At 35.4% G+C, this 15,532-nt stretch overlaps 1 protein-coding gene across 1 annotated transcript in view; it reads right to left on the bottom strand.

The window, feature by feature from the left end:
* The window catches only part of gabrb2b (gamma-aminobutyric acid type A receptor subunit beta2b), a gene marked incomplete at both ends in the record, with an annotated part of 82,169 nt that overhangs the window by 41,686 nt on the left and 24,951 nt on the right, over positions 1–15,532 (bottom strand). Inside the window, one exon of the mRNA XM_079405052.1 lies at positions 3,249–3,469. Within this exon, the coding sequence (XP_079261178.1) occupies positions 3,249–3,469 (221 nt within the window). The remainder of the gene's footprint in view (positions 1–3,248; positions 3,470–15,532) is intronic.

Genomic DNA, 15,532 nt, shown 5'->3' with positions numbered 1-15,532 from the left:
GAGGCTCTCGCCGGCGTCCGTCAGGAGATCAAGACTCACAGGTAAAGGACAGGTAAAGACAGAAAGGTAAAGTTGGGTGGCAGAGAGGCACTTGCCGTCATCTGACTGGAGATGGAAGCTCGCAGCCTGGATGGGTAAGGCTCTCCGGCCGCAGGGTGGAAAAGGTAAGATGTCTGGCCGGGAGGCTCTGGCCGGTGTTCGATAAGATGTGAAGATTCACGGTGTCGGAAGGCTGATCCTCACCAAGCGTGAGACTTGAAAATGTAAGTAAAAAAGGCTGGAAGGCTCGCACAAATTTTTTCTTTATTTATTTATTTTTTAAATGAAATGGTTTCGCTATAGAGAACTCTTAGGTCGGAGATGGTGGGGTTGGTGTCCGGATTGAATTTAGATGAGACGGTGAGCTCTGAGCATCTCAGTAACCCGAAAAAAGGCTAAAATGAAAGCGGCGTTCGACAGGAGATCAATACTCATAGCATCGGATGGATAAGCTTTGCTGGTAGTCGGACAGAAAAAGGCAAGGTAAGCTCGGACAGGAGGCTCTCGCAGCATCCGGCGGGAGTTCAATACTCACTGCATCGGATGGTTAAGCCTCGCCGGTAGATGGCCTGAAAGGCCAAGATTTGCTTGTCCAGGGGCTGTTCTAGCGTTTGACACGAGTTCAATAATCACGGCATCGGACGGATAAGCTTTGCTGGTAGTCAGACGGAAAGGCAAGGTTTGCGCGACCGGGAGGCTCTCGCCGGCATCCGACGGGAGATTAATACTCGCTGTGTCGGACAGGTAAGCCTCGCCGAACATAGGATGGTTGAAGCAGATATGGAGAGTGTTTGGCTGGAGATGGACATCACCCGCCCCGTGACGTCTCGCCCTTCCATTGGACAGATTACACGTGATTCAGAGCGCGGTCACGCTGGAGGAGTTCCCCCCTAGCGTTTTCCACGCAGCGTTTCGTTCCCTTCGGGGAACCATGGTTACATACTTAACCTGAGATGTTTGTTGGTTTCACTAGAGGTTATATGAGAACAACCTGTGAATTTCATATGATTTTCTAAATACATTTGTAAGGCTTTGACTGCTATTGTTCTCTCCTATTTAAAAAAAAATTGCGGGCCGTGATTTCATCAGAAACATGCCTACATCCTTAGTCTCTTCTACTTCTTGCTCTGTTTGGCCAGCTGAAGGTTCATGGGATGCACCTCTGAGTCATTTTAGAAAACTGGTAATCAATGGTTGACCAAACGTTTTCCCTTCATTAGTGAAATTCAAGACTCACCTTCACAATTCATCAATTCAGGTCAAATTTAAAAAAACAAACAACAGCAACAACAAAAAGTCTAATAGATGTGTATAGAATCTATGCTTGACAGATTATGAAAGCTAGCAATTTGCATTAAAATGCATTGAAAAATACATGAATTGTAGCTGTATAAACAATGCTAAAGAGTAAAACATTTCTATTAAATATACTTTAATCATTTAAAAATACCAGAGACATTGACAGTCTGTTGTCTTGTGAATACTGGATCCATCTTTCATCCCCCAAAGCATTTCTCACTTTTTATGTTCAGGTGTGTGAATAGAGACGTCTCACTATTCCTCCATAAAATTCCCAACATGAAATTCCTCAGGAAGTTATATCCTCCTGTCACTCATGACAGCACCTTTAGTATATCATAAAAGAGTGTTCACTCACAGCGCACATCACTTCTGATTGTATTTTGTACAATACCTGTTGATTTTAAACACATAACGCGGTTATATTCTGTGTTAATGACATAGTTTAGAGTGAAGTTTAGCAGTAAGAGAGAAAATGTGACAGGTCTTAGAGCGAATGACAAGTTACACAAAACCTGACAGGAAATTCTTCAAATATGTAAATCTAAGAACAACAAAGAGAATGAGCTGAACTCCTTTGATCGGACTGCACAGTTTAGTGACAGATGAGATTGCTTTGGCCAGTAGCTCTCTAATAAACGAGGAGCTAAATTGTCCCGACAATAATACGGCACATTTTAATAACCAATGAATCATGCTCTTAAACAATTGTCTAATTGCGCTTTGCTACAGAGAAAGGAGATGAGAGGTTATGTAATGCCAACTACCAGTGCCAGCCAACAAACCCTGTGCTAAAAGATCCTAAAGTCCAGCTGAGAGATGAAATTATCCAACTTCTTTCCATAGGCAGCTTTATTAAGCTGGATCGTTACTGGAGTAGGTAATAGTTTGGAGGAAGGCAGTACTTCAATAATTACCAACTAGTTTCTCATTAACAGTAATATTTTCATGTCTACAGTAAATATGTAGGTCAGCTGAGTCGATTTTACTTCTTTCATACCTCCAAAGAGTTCCTAGTTATTACCTATCTATCTATCTATCTATCTATCTATCTATCTATCTATCTATCTATCTATCTATCTATCTATCTATCTATCTATCTATCTATCTATCTGGAAAAAAATATTTGGGACAGCTGGAAGAACAGAGACTTTGAAATATTGAGGGTTGATGAAATGTTGATTTATTTTATTTTTATTTATTTTTTTCAAAAAAATCAGCATGTATCCCTAAAGAAACACTGAAACATGTAAAAAGTAAAAAATTAGAAAGAAAAGTAGAAAGTAAACAACAACAAACTGTAATAAATTAAATAAATATTTGACTTTTTCCAGCTTTTTCCCCCTAGATCTAAAGCCTTATTTGGTTCAGAGTAGTATTATCTGGTTATTTAAATTTTGTGTTTTAATTATGCTATAAAACCTTGGTAAGTGTAGGGATTCTCTAAGAATGGAAACATATTAGAATAGGAATTTTTGAGATGGCGGTACTGTATTTTCCACAACTCTTCCCTTCATTTATTTTGACCGCAATATCATAAGTAAAGCTAAGTGTCACTACTCGGTTCACATGGATATCTATGCCAACTTTTAACTATTTCTGGCTTCCTATCTGACTTAAAAAGATAATTAAATCAATAACAAGCTTCTCATCATGGACTGTCTAGAAAAGTCACTGTAGTAGCCATGTCAGATACAATCCTCATCTTAATTAATTTGTTTTTTAATTAAATACATTATGTCACTGTATCACTTATATAAGTCTTGTTGATTTCAATCAGTTTGGTGTTGTGTACATCTAGGGAACATGGCTGTTCCTAATTGTAAAGTAAAGTAAAAACAAATAATAATAATAATAAATAAATAAAATAAAATAAAATAGGTGATAGATAGATGATTTTGAATTGTTACCTGAGCCCATAAAGCACAGTGCCATCTGGATGGAGACGGATCATTCTGTTCTTCACTGTTACACCATGTACAAAAGACTTCTTGTCGTTTAGGAAGTATGTGTCCGGCACCCAGAGCTGATCAGCTACCCGGTTATCCAGCGTCAAGTTAAGAGGAATCTCAGAATACGACAGACGTTTGTCTCGCCAGGCTTGCTGGAAATACATAGTCAATGTGTAGTCCTGAAAAATAAACCATACGAAGAAAGATTAATGGGTTATTATAAATATAACAATGTCAAAGAAAGAGGAAAGATAGAAAGAAGGAAGGAGGCATTTTGGGTTATATTTTAAAATCTTTTGGGGCTGAGTATTACATGACTGACTTTAACATTTCATGATGTATAACTTTAAAAACACAACAGGTCAAAAATGAGTGTTAAGGAGCAGAGATCTATAAGGAAAACCCAAGAGATGAGTACGGGTATAATGGCAGGACAGCACACTGAACAAAACAGCATTTAAATGAACCATTTCAATTATTCTTTAAGGACAGAGTTCACCCAACACAAATGCCCTCATGTCATTAAAAACCTGCATGCTCCTAATTTTGGACTGTCAACTTACTCATTAACCTTCAAAACAACAATGACACTTTTTTTTGCATAAGCATTTCAAAACACAAAGCATGAATCTACAAGTGCACATGAGAGAGATCCAGGCAGGTGACGGTATATGGGAGACTTACTACACATTTTTCTTTTAATGTCTGTAACTTAGTGTTTTGAGGCTATTTATTTCAAACTTTGATGCAATGTGCCCACATGTTTCAGCTGCAAATTAAAGTTGTGCTGAAATATACAACTAACATTTGAAATGTCATGCCAACAGAGAATACGTTGTGACAGTAGGTGAGGTGAAACGTAACATTATTAGAAAACATATGCATCAGTTAAATATTATATTTGCATTTATTTTGTGAAACAAACAACTTTGTAATTTTTTTAAAGAACAACCACCATCAAGCTCACTCATTTCCCACTTTCATGTTAAAAATTATTTCAAGGGTAAAAACAGTAAAAATAGTATTGTAAAACAGCAAAAACGTAACATAAATTGTGAATGATAGAATTTGACAGTGTTATAACTCACAAGTACTGCTGGTTTATGTGGGTTAATGTTCACCACAAATGATTTTGCAATAAATAAATAGGTTTTAATGTAATTTATAATACAATATATAGAGCACCCTGTCCCATCAGCACATGCTCCAGCATCTCTGTAAAAACCCTGTTGATAATAAGCTGTATTCCCTTACCTATTCCTTCACAATACTTCCACTTTCCAAACCATGCCTCCATCAGTCATCATGAGCGATAGACAGACCTCTCAGCTTGATAGAAATGTTAGGATTGGAATTATATATTCTGCACTTCCTGGGGTGTTCAAGTTAGGCAAATGTCTTTGATAAAGAAAAGAAAGGGAATATATACTAAGGAAGAGAATTTGTAAATGTCTTCATGGCATGTATTAGTTCCGGGACAAATATTACTAAAAAGTGAGCAGCTACTCAAATGAAAAACAAAAATGAAAAACAGCAAACTCAATGCTATCCTTACTATTCCCTGGAGTCTTCCAGGCCCCATCAAAACATTTAGAGCAGTCCTCTTTGATGGCATTTTTGGATTTCAATGAAGGTGCCAGACTTGCAGAGTTTCTTCTTGACAGGTAAGCTGAACTCTACATTAACTCTTTACTATCAAGCCTCAGATAAAATAAAAACAAATATTTTGTAAGGATAAGAATAATTGTAAGGGTGTCTTGAGTAAGTGGCATTTGCAAAGGTTGTTTGAATATATGCTTTATTTTGTAGTTACCCAAGGTGACACAACGCAGAAACTGCATACTTCACCTTTAAAATTAATTTAATAATTACATTAATATATATATATATATATATATATATATATATATATAATTAGAATAATGAGATTTAAAGTGATTTAAAGGAATACAAAAGAAGAAAAAACAATAAAAACTAAAAATGTACTATAAAGTAATCTGAACTATTTGCAATTAATGTGTTTATTTTAAAAATATGCACGCTCATTCTTAATCCTATGCCCAAAATTTAGAAAACCGCTTTGCTAAGGCGTCCTGTCTTGTCATACTCGATTATGATTATGACAAATCACATAACAAACACCCCTTTTTTGTATTGTGGGTCATTTGCATTTCTGCCATAAAACAAATGTCAGAAAAAATTTTTTGGTTCTTATATTTTACCTCATACTTCACCATTAAAAATGAACACTGGAATTCACACTCTGCTTCGGTGAACAGCAAAGCCAAACTTACGTGTGTTTATGTTCCAGGAACCCTATTGATTTTCCTTCAAACTGTTTTAATTAGTTCCCATGACCTAATCAAAACGCAGCAGGCAAATATTATTTGTTTTACCATAAATTAGACATGTACAGTTTAGTACATATAGTATATGTATATTTCAGTTTGGGGTTCATAAACCAAAGTTTAAAAGTTCTGCAGTTTAGAGCCTCCTGCTAAATGAGAGGAATTCACTGTAAACACTTCCTTGTCGTAATTACAGTGGATAGCTGTACATGTACATTTGTTGTTGCTGTAAAGCAATTCACCCATTTTAAGAAATTGTGTATCCGCTCACTAAACTTAGATAGAAATAATGTTGGCTCAAATAAAGTCTCAAAAAGCTGCTTAACTCTTTATCATTAAAAGAGAGTGTGAAAAATCTGTCTGCGGCACAGGGTGTTAAATATCAGTTCAATGCACCTCAGAGGTGATGATGAAATCTTTCTGAGAAACCCAATCTCAGTGTTGCTCTCTTGCTGTAAACATCATTATGAAATGCCATGCAACACCAGGCAGGTCTTCATGGCTTTCTCTTACCGTCCTTGAATGAACTTCTGGAAAGTTTAGAAAGATATCGAGTCTCTAAGATTTAGTGAGTTCGTTTTGTATGATCAGCAAGGCTTCTTAAGGTTCTAAGCTTCTCCTCATAATTCTTTTATCAGGGCAGGCATTGGGATACTGGAGGGAGCTGTCTCATATCAGGAAACCTGCAATCCATTTGCTCTGGAAAGGAGCTTGAGTGTAGCTCGTAGCCTGCATGGGAAATCTCTATACATTAGGTGAGCCATCAGAAACACTACAGCAAGGCAGCAAACAATGTAAAAATAGCCATCACTATTGCTATCCTACATTTTCTTAGTGGAGGTGGCTGTCAAACGCTTGGAGATAATGACCATCATGGTGTACAGTAAACCGGTGTGGGTGGAGAGGGCTGATGTTTCTGACACGACAATGCAATTGCATATGAACGTCTTCTTTTGTTTGTTAAAAGAACTGTTCAAAAACTGACCTATAATTAATTAAACAAACAGAGCTTGGGAGAAGCTGATTTTATAGAATCTCAGTTCTGGTAACTGTTGATTCAGGAAGTCTGGACAACAAAAATCAAACCCTGAAATATTTTGGGTGTGTAATGTCATTTTTGTTTTCATGTTTATTAACATTTGTTTATGCAATGCAGGGATTCCCAAATATTTTTTATCAGCCAAACCCCTTTGACATGAAATATTTACTTGAAATATATCTGAAGTTAATATTCCAAACAGTTTAACAACACATTTGCATGTTTACAGTTAATGGTCACATTGACATGCAGGTAAACAAATTAAATATTTCTATTTATAGTGTTCAAATAATTTAAGTTTTTATGATTGAATTAGCTTTTTATCAACTCACAAACTCATAGCAGCTCTTAAATTAAGCCCAGTTTGGGAAACCCAGGTGTACTGTAATTCTGAATGCATTTTAAATGCTTTTTTTATATTAATGTGGTATGTTTAATGGTAAGTTTAAAAAAAGTTGCTTTAAAAGTAATATAAAAAGTATCCAGATTACAGTACCTAAAATTAGTAATCTGGATAATCAGTAACGGACTACAATTTGGAAGTAATCTACCCAGCTCTGTTTTCTTTTATGATACATGATTTTTGTGGTTCACATAAAAATGTCTCATTTTGTATTTACATGTTGTTCTTTTTGAATATTTAAATTTAAATTTATAAAGCATAACTAAACACCACTACATTGACCAATGTGCTCTACAAAGTAAATAACCATTAACAGAATTAAGACAGAGACAAGGTCACAAATAAAACTGCAAGACACAAGGCAATGCAGATCATGAATAATAAGCCAGATCAAATAAAAATTATTTTAACCTTGATTTAAGAATGGAAAGTGTGGGGCGGTTCTGATTTTTGTAGGTAAACTGTTCCAATGTCTCGGAACGGCTACGGTTTAAATTGGCAGACCTAAGCACTCTTGCAGGTTGGTGGTCTATCAACAGATCAGAGAGGTATGAGGGTGCTAAACCATTTAAAGACTTAAAAACCAATAAGAGCACTTTAAAATTAATCCTGTGGTGCACAGGTATCCAATGTAAAGACTGAAGGACAGGGGTTATATACTCACGCTTTCGAGCTCCCGTCAGTACTCTGGCAGCAGCATTTTTAACCATCTGAAGGTGGTTTAAGGAAGATTGACTGATCCCCAAATAAAGAGAGTTACAATAATCAAGCCTTGTGGTGATAAAAACATGGATTACTCTTTCAACATTAGTAAAAGAAAGAAAGGACTTTTTTTTTTTACCAGGGTTTGCAGCTGATAGAAGCTTGACTTCACAACTTGGTTGACTTGTCTATCAAGCTTTAAGGCACTATCCAACACAACACCCATATTTTTCATATACGGCTTTACATAAGGTGCCAGAACACCAAGATTTAGATTTGGTACACAGTGTGTATCGGAAGGCGTAAACACCAAAATCCCTGTTTTACTCTCATTCAGACTTAAAAAATGTAGGAACATCTATGCTTTAACGTCCAAGATGCAGGTGGCTACCGGGTCTAATCCATTCTTATGTTTCAAAGGAAGATATATTTGTGTGTCATCTGCATAATAATGATATCTTATACCATACTTCTCAAAGATAGATCCGAGGGGAAGCATCTACAAAGACAATAACATGGGATCTAAAGTAGAGCCTTGAGGGACCCCACAGGTCAAAGGTACAGAAGAAGAGTGAAAGTTGCCAATATTAACTGAGAAACTCCTGTTCGTAAGATAAGACTGGAACCAATTATTTGCAATAGAGGCTTATAGTTACAGCAGGGCTAGTGGTAGTATTATGTGTAGTTTTAATGCTAGGTTTCGGGTCAACAGTGTAATTGCATGTGTAAGTACAATGTAACAACATTTATACTCAATAAGTACATTGTTATTAAATGCTCATTGTCTGTAAATACACCCCTGATATACAGTAGGTCTGAACATTTTCGGTGAACCATTAATTTAATTTGGCTACTGTTTTGAACATTACAGAGATGTTTAAGCAAACATTCCCTGGAAATAGATTTGTAAGAAGTGTCTTCTTAAGAATCAGCTAACGGGACAACATCAGTTATTCAAGCTCATCAGAGAGCTGGCATCATCTTCAGATATCATCTGGCTCTACAGTAATGGGTGACCACCTCTTAAGAGGTAATTAAACAGAGAGGGTCGCCACGTCTGAGTGCAACAATTATTAGACACAATTAGAGCTCTCTGAAATTTGGTCTCATTAAGTTGTTGAGTTTAAATTCAGGAGATGCAGCAAATGCATTGCCAAGGGTGATATGTCAGTAACATGCCCTGATATTTCCTGAAACCAACAAGTATCAACTTCCATTTAATTTGTAGTAGCTTTGACATCTCTCTTATTTAAATGCTTTTGTCACAAAAAAATAAATAAATAAAAAATGTCAAAATTAAATAACAGTTCTAAAACCTCCAAAGTTCTAAACAATATCCAATTCCAATAGAGATCTTTCCTTGATCCATTTTGATCCATAGAGAGTTCCAAAATGGACCAGTAAAACAATAGGTGAAAATGGACTAGCTAGAAGTTCACAATAGTCTAAGCTGGTCTTTTCGGAATAAAAATGCAATTATTTTACACAGCACCAATGATTTCCAATGAGGTGCCAAAAATATAAACAGTAGGCAATCTACAAGATTGCTCTTCTTAATGTTAGCAGGAGACAGTTTCGATTTGATTTTTTGTGGACACTGAACCATGTGCAACTCAAGAGACCAAAACAGAGGAATTCAAATAGGACTGGTCATGGTTGATGGCTTTATAAAACCTTTGTAACCTAAATTACCGGTCCTGTTCTTTCCAAGGATAGCTTGCCTCGGTTGACTTCCTTCTACCCTATGTTGGCAATAAATAGTTTTATATATATATGTATATATATATATAAACTTGTCAGTTGAAGGAAGCAGTGCAGACGTGAGGGCAATGCCTAGAGTGGCTTTTTCATCCTCTTCTCTCATCTGCATTTGAAGTTGCTTCTCTATTTCATGGCAGTGCTCTGTGAATTTGAATGTAAAAGGCACTGGAAGCTCACAGCGGCTGTGATGTAAATGACTGTTATTCGCGCTTCTGTCTTACTGTGTCTTTTCTCCGAGGGAGGGTTTTTTGTTGATTTGTGTGCATTGGCCAGGGGAAGAAATGACAGCCCCTTGATGACTACTTAGAAAAGTGTGAAGCCTCTAATCTTCTCTGCTAAGTAAAAATAAATAGACAAATAAATAAATAATAAAAAAAGGCTTCCTATTTATTAAGCATCAGCAGCAGCAGAATCTGTTTGCTAATTGCAAGACTGGGACTTATTCAGTTTAAAATCTGCTTTCTTATATGTTGTGTATACATAGCTGTGTAACACAAAATAAACAATAACTATTCCAATTCCTTTTAACAGACAAGCATGTGAATGAGTTGTATTACTATTCTATATTATTCATTCCTGTTGTGCAGTGTTGTTTCAGCTCTGTAAGAACTGATAAGCAATCCATGGAAGTATTTTTTATAAAAAGTATATTAGGCCTACAGAAATATACTCTAAACATTGCAGTTTGATAATGCTTTGATTATTAACACAATGACAAAAAAGGTAGTAAGATGTCTAATAGTAATAGTGTGAAACCTAATATACATAAAAAAGTGAACATAAGGAAAGTTTGTGCAAGTGCCAGCAGAAAACAGTGTATAGAAATACTCGTTGAGAGAAGCAGTCTTTATCAGCGGAAGTTAAAAGCAGCTCGTAAGTGTATTTACTTGTCTCATTAGTGTTTAGCGCAGTTGCTGTTGCTAGGAAACGCTTGTTTTGTTGTGTGGAGATGTTCTGATATCACGTTTGGTCTCGTTCTGTATCACGTATCTTGTCAGTGTCTGGGCTTGCTTGGCCATTTGTTGTGGAAAAAATAAGGAAAGTGTGTCCAGCTGAATTCAAGTAGTATTTTGTTAGACGGGTATAAAAATAAAGCTTAGTTTACCACAGCAGCTGTCCCGTGAAGGCCTCCTCGTGTGAAGACCGAAGAGTGTAAAGACCATCGACTCTACCGTGCGACTCCACCGGGCAGGGACACTGGCAAAGGATAGAAGTATCCCTTTTTATTTTAACTCTTTCCTACTACTGGTTTCTCTTCTGTTTCAGCTTTTATAACCATTTATTACTATGTATGTGTAAGTAACTTGTTGCTTTTTAGCGTTTGTGTTTGGCAGTGTTATTTTTTAGAATTACTGATAAACTACTATAATTTAATTTGTATTAGTTATTTGTTTTAATTTTAGTTAAATTATGTCTGAATTTATTTATAGGTCTGTATAGGTCTGTATAAACTTTTAATAAGTTTTAGTTTTATTTAATTTGAGTTATTTTAATACTTCTACAAACTAAATGGAAATGAAATTATTTATATATATATATATATATAAATATATTGAATTTATAAATGTGTTGTACAAACACATATGTAGTTGTTCTTTAATATTTTGAATTGTTTTTAGCTTTATTTATTTATTTATTTATTTTCCATTTAAATGTTAAGTGTTGATTTTTTTTTTTTTTTTTTTTTGTATACATTTGCCATTTTTATTTAATTTATTTATTGTTAAAATGGTAGTGTATGTAAAGGTAGTATTTATAAAGTTTAAACTTTTAGTGGCTTGTTATTATTGGGTGGCAAAGGATTAGTTGATCCTCCTCATCAAGTGTAGAAAATATTAAATACACTAATGACTGATCTTGTCTGTTTTATGTTCTTCTCTTTCTCTTTAAACTCACCCTGTTGTGACTTATACATGGATTAATAAAAAAATAAATAAAAACTCAAAACCCACAAAGAACATTTGTAGAACAATTGCTAAAGAAATGCTGAAACTGGAAAGAGTTCACTGTCCATCCAGACACAGCCGTGATGATCCTGTACCTCTGCTCTCTGAAAATCCACACAGCATCTCTTAACCGGGCTGAATACTCACTGTGTTAGTACATGTGTGTTTGATAGAAAGTTTAACATAAATCATGAGCTTAGTTCAGTAAGTAGTTAACAGTGAATTCATTATGATTGGCCCTCTCAAGTAAAGTCATGTCAAAATCACCTTTAACAAGCCACTAGTTGATGTTAGTTAGTGGGTAGTTAATAATGAGTTAGTTATGTTGGGGCCCCTCAAGTAAAGTCATGTCAAAATCAACTTTAACAACCCATTAGTTGATGTTAGTTAGTGGGTAGTTAATAATGAGTTAGTTATGTTGGGCCCTCTCAAGTAAAGTCATGTCAAAATCACCTTTAACAAGCCACTAGTTGATGTTAGTTAGTGGGTAGTTAATAATGAGTTACTTATGTTGGGCCCTCTCAAGTAAAGTCATGTCAAAATCACCTTTAACAAGCCACTAGTTGATGTTAGTTAGTGGGTAGTTAATAATGAGTTAGTTATGTTGGGCCCTCTCAAGTAAAGTCGTGTCAAAATCAACTTTAACAAGCCACTAGTTGATGTTAGTTAGTGGGTAGTTAATAATGAGTTAGTTATGTTGGGCCCTCTCAAGTAAAGTCATGTCAAAATCAACTTTAACAAGCCACTAGTTGATGTTAGTTAGTGGGTAGTTAATAATGAGTTAGTTATGTTGGGGCCCCTCAAGTAAAGTCATGTCAAAATCAACCTTAACAACCCATTAGTTGATGTTAGTTAGTGGGTAGTTAATAATGAGTTAGTTATGTTGGGGCCCCTCAAGTAAAGTCATGTCAAAATCAACTTTAACTAGCCAATAGTGATGTTAATTTAAAGAGAAAGAGAAGAACATAAAACAGACAAGATCAGTCATTAGTGTATTTAATATTTTCTACACTTGATGAGGAGGATCAACTAATCCTTTGCCACCCAATAATGTTTAAGACAAAACTGAAGATGTCAAATGCTCAAATTATGATAGTATTAAATTAATTTCAAAGTCAGAGTATTTCTTATTCCTTCTTAACGAGGCTGTTTGATTTAGTTTACCCATAAATGTTAATTAAAGCATTAACTATCAAACATGTACTAACATGTAGTTGGCTGTCGTTATTAATGCATGAATCCGTATGACTCCAGTCGTAGTGAAGGATAGCTCTTCGTTAGTTCATAATTAGTTAACTCCTTTATTAATCATTAGTATGTGATGAATTAAGTATTAATTTAGGCATTAGTACATTATCATTCATGTACCCTCATTGTAAAGTGTTACCGCCTCTACTGACAAAAACCATTGCAAAATAGATGGATTGTAGGCCAGTCATATGCTTATGTTAATGATTATGGCTAATGTTTTGGGGGTTTTTTAAGCAACAAATGTTTACGTCTGAACATCCTTTTTAATGCTTTAGTTTGACACAAAATATGATATATCCTTTTGGAGAGATTTCTCAGCAAATATTTATACATGTTATTATTTGCACTTAATCAACCTATCATGAAATTATTATTAATTAATTCATTAATAAATAATAATAATAATGTGTTTTGGTTATTTTTATTATATTATTATTATAGTTTCTGTCCCCTTATATTCAGCTTATGGAAAAAGAGCAGCTGTTCACACACCAGCTGAGATTTACCCTAGATGTTTCTGAAGTCACAGCAGGACAGTCGAATGAATCCTCACACTCAAAATACACACAATCAGAGCAGTATCAGCACTTGGAGTGGGAAGGCATATAAGCTAGACCTCTGTGCGTATCCCTCTATTCTCATAGATGAAGATGTAGCGTGCCGCCACAGGATTTAGACAGTCTTTGAGCAGATTGTACACACTATGCTTTGGCTCTATAATGAAATGCCATATGTTTCCCCTGTGCATCTCACAACTGCTATATCTCTAAAATGGGAAGAGAGAAGAGAGAGAGAGAGAAAAAGACACACAAGGGCATTGCAGTGCTGATCAGGTGTCTATATGCATGTTTCGGGCACATTCAATCTTTCAGTTTTTAATTTTTTTTTTATATTATTATTATGATTTATTGCTACAGGCTGCTGTCATGGTTTTCAATTTTGACAATGTGCTATTTTTGCATAATGTATTAGAATATAGATATTGTTACATATATATTGTTGTTGTTGTTTTAATTATTTGTTCCCTTGTGGTCTGCTGAAAATCTTTAACTTAACTTGGTTGCTTGTAAAGGTCTAGTTATGCTATATTATCACCAAAACTTGCATTAAGTCTTATTGTCACCTTGCTTTCTTTTTAATTAGCACAGGTTTTGTAATCAATTAATCAGTTCCAAAAAGACATACAAACCTAACTGAAAATAAACTGAAAGAACTGTGCTAACTGGAAGAAAATAAGTATATAAATTTAATCCAGTATTTCATAATAATATAGCATTTTTATAACCTGTGTGAATAACGTCAGTAAATTGTATTCCAATGTCATAACTTTAACCATAATTATTGGGGAAAAGATTATCAAAACGCCCACAAAATGGTTTAAGAAAACATTTCAACAATGTATCAGACCTGATTTGGCAAGACACTAAAGTCTGTAAAGGCTGCTGCTTTAAATACTGAACTATTTTAACATTTTAAACAGAAAGCAATCTGATGCAAAACATGATATTTTTATGTGAAAGAAAGAGCAGAAGTATTGAAAATCAAACTATTGCCTTGTGATTTATTACAGTTCACCCTATGAATGACTAAAGTTAAATGAAGTCTCATCTCTTTCTCCAACATTTTGTGCCCGTGTGAAGCATCAACTAATGTCTTTCTGCATGCACGCTCTGTGCAGTCTATTATTATATGTAGTGGGTGTCAGGTATGAGAGAATATGTGCGCTGATATATTCATGACCATGCGCTTAGAGCAGCGGGCGTTCTGCGATTTCTGAGTCCTGCTGTTGCCTGGGACGAGCTGTCGTCCACGGGAGCCATTATTATGCTGTCCACCTCTCCCCCAGCCTCATCTATTGATGAAAATGAGATATAGCATAACCCTCTTCACGTCCATGGATCGATATTGATCCATTTTGATGAAAAAAAAAATGGATAACAGAATTGAGGAAAATAATGGATATGATTTTCCTCTGTGTGTGTGTTGTTTTTGATGAAAGAACATTTGTTCAGGGCTCATTGGCTCAGTGGCACTGGAACATGTTTGAGGTTGGCGTATGTGTGTTAATACTTGTGTACACACAAACACACACACACACACACACAAAACACCCTTGGACAAGGACACCCCTGAGGAGGCAATATCCCATCTCTATAGGAGTGACCAGCACCGGCGGGGTCTGCATGAGATGCTGATGATGATGCATTGACAGACTCTGATGGCTGAGTGAGAAAAAAAATAAATAAATGAATAGGTAAAAATGTACAAATTAGGTAAAATTTGCTAACATTGTTAGATCATGATATGCATTAACTAATGTAAATAATAACAAAAAAATATATATACTTTTTTCACATTTCAATTTGTATAAAATAACTAAAGTGAGTTTGTAAAGTGTGTCTGTGTGCACAGAGTACTCAGCTGTTTAATTACCAGTGCCAAGAATTGTTCGGTAGCAGGTCTAATAACATGTCATTACCATATCATTGCCAAAAAAAAAATAATGTTTTTCTTACAATTATACAGTCCCTACAGGATTTCACGGGACTTTTTTCTGATTTTTGTGGCCTAAAATGACAAAAATGATAAAAAATTTGTTGCTGATTTTCTCAAAATTTGTGGTGATATTTGTGGCATTTCTTATTGTTTTGCAGTGACAATATACCATGGGCAACATTCTTCTAACATTGTTATAACCTTTCTGACTTTGAGAACCATCCTAGGGTTCTGGACTAAATTTGAGGACACCAGTGCCATTAAGTTCTACAGAAGGTGGCACCGGCACCTGACAG

The sequence above is a fragment of the Barbus barbus genome (genome assembly GCF_936440315.1).
Source record: "Barbus barbus genome assembly, chromosome: 43".
Classification (NCBI taxonomy): domain Eukaryota; kingdom Metazoa; phylum Chordata; class Actinopteri; order Cypriniformes; family Cyprinidae; genus Barbus; species Barbus barbus.
This window is presented reverse-complemented; position numbering and strand designations above follow the sequence as displayed.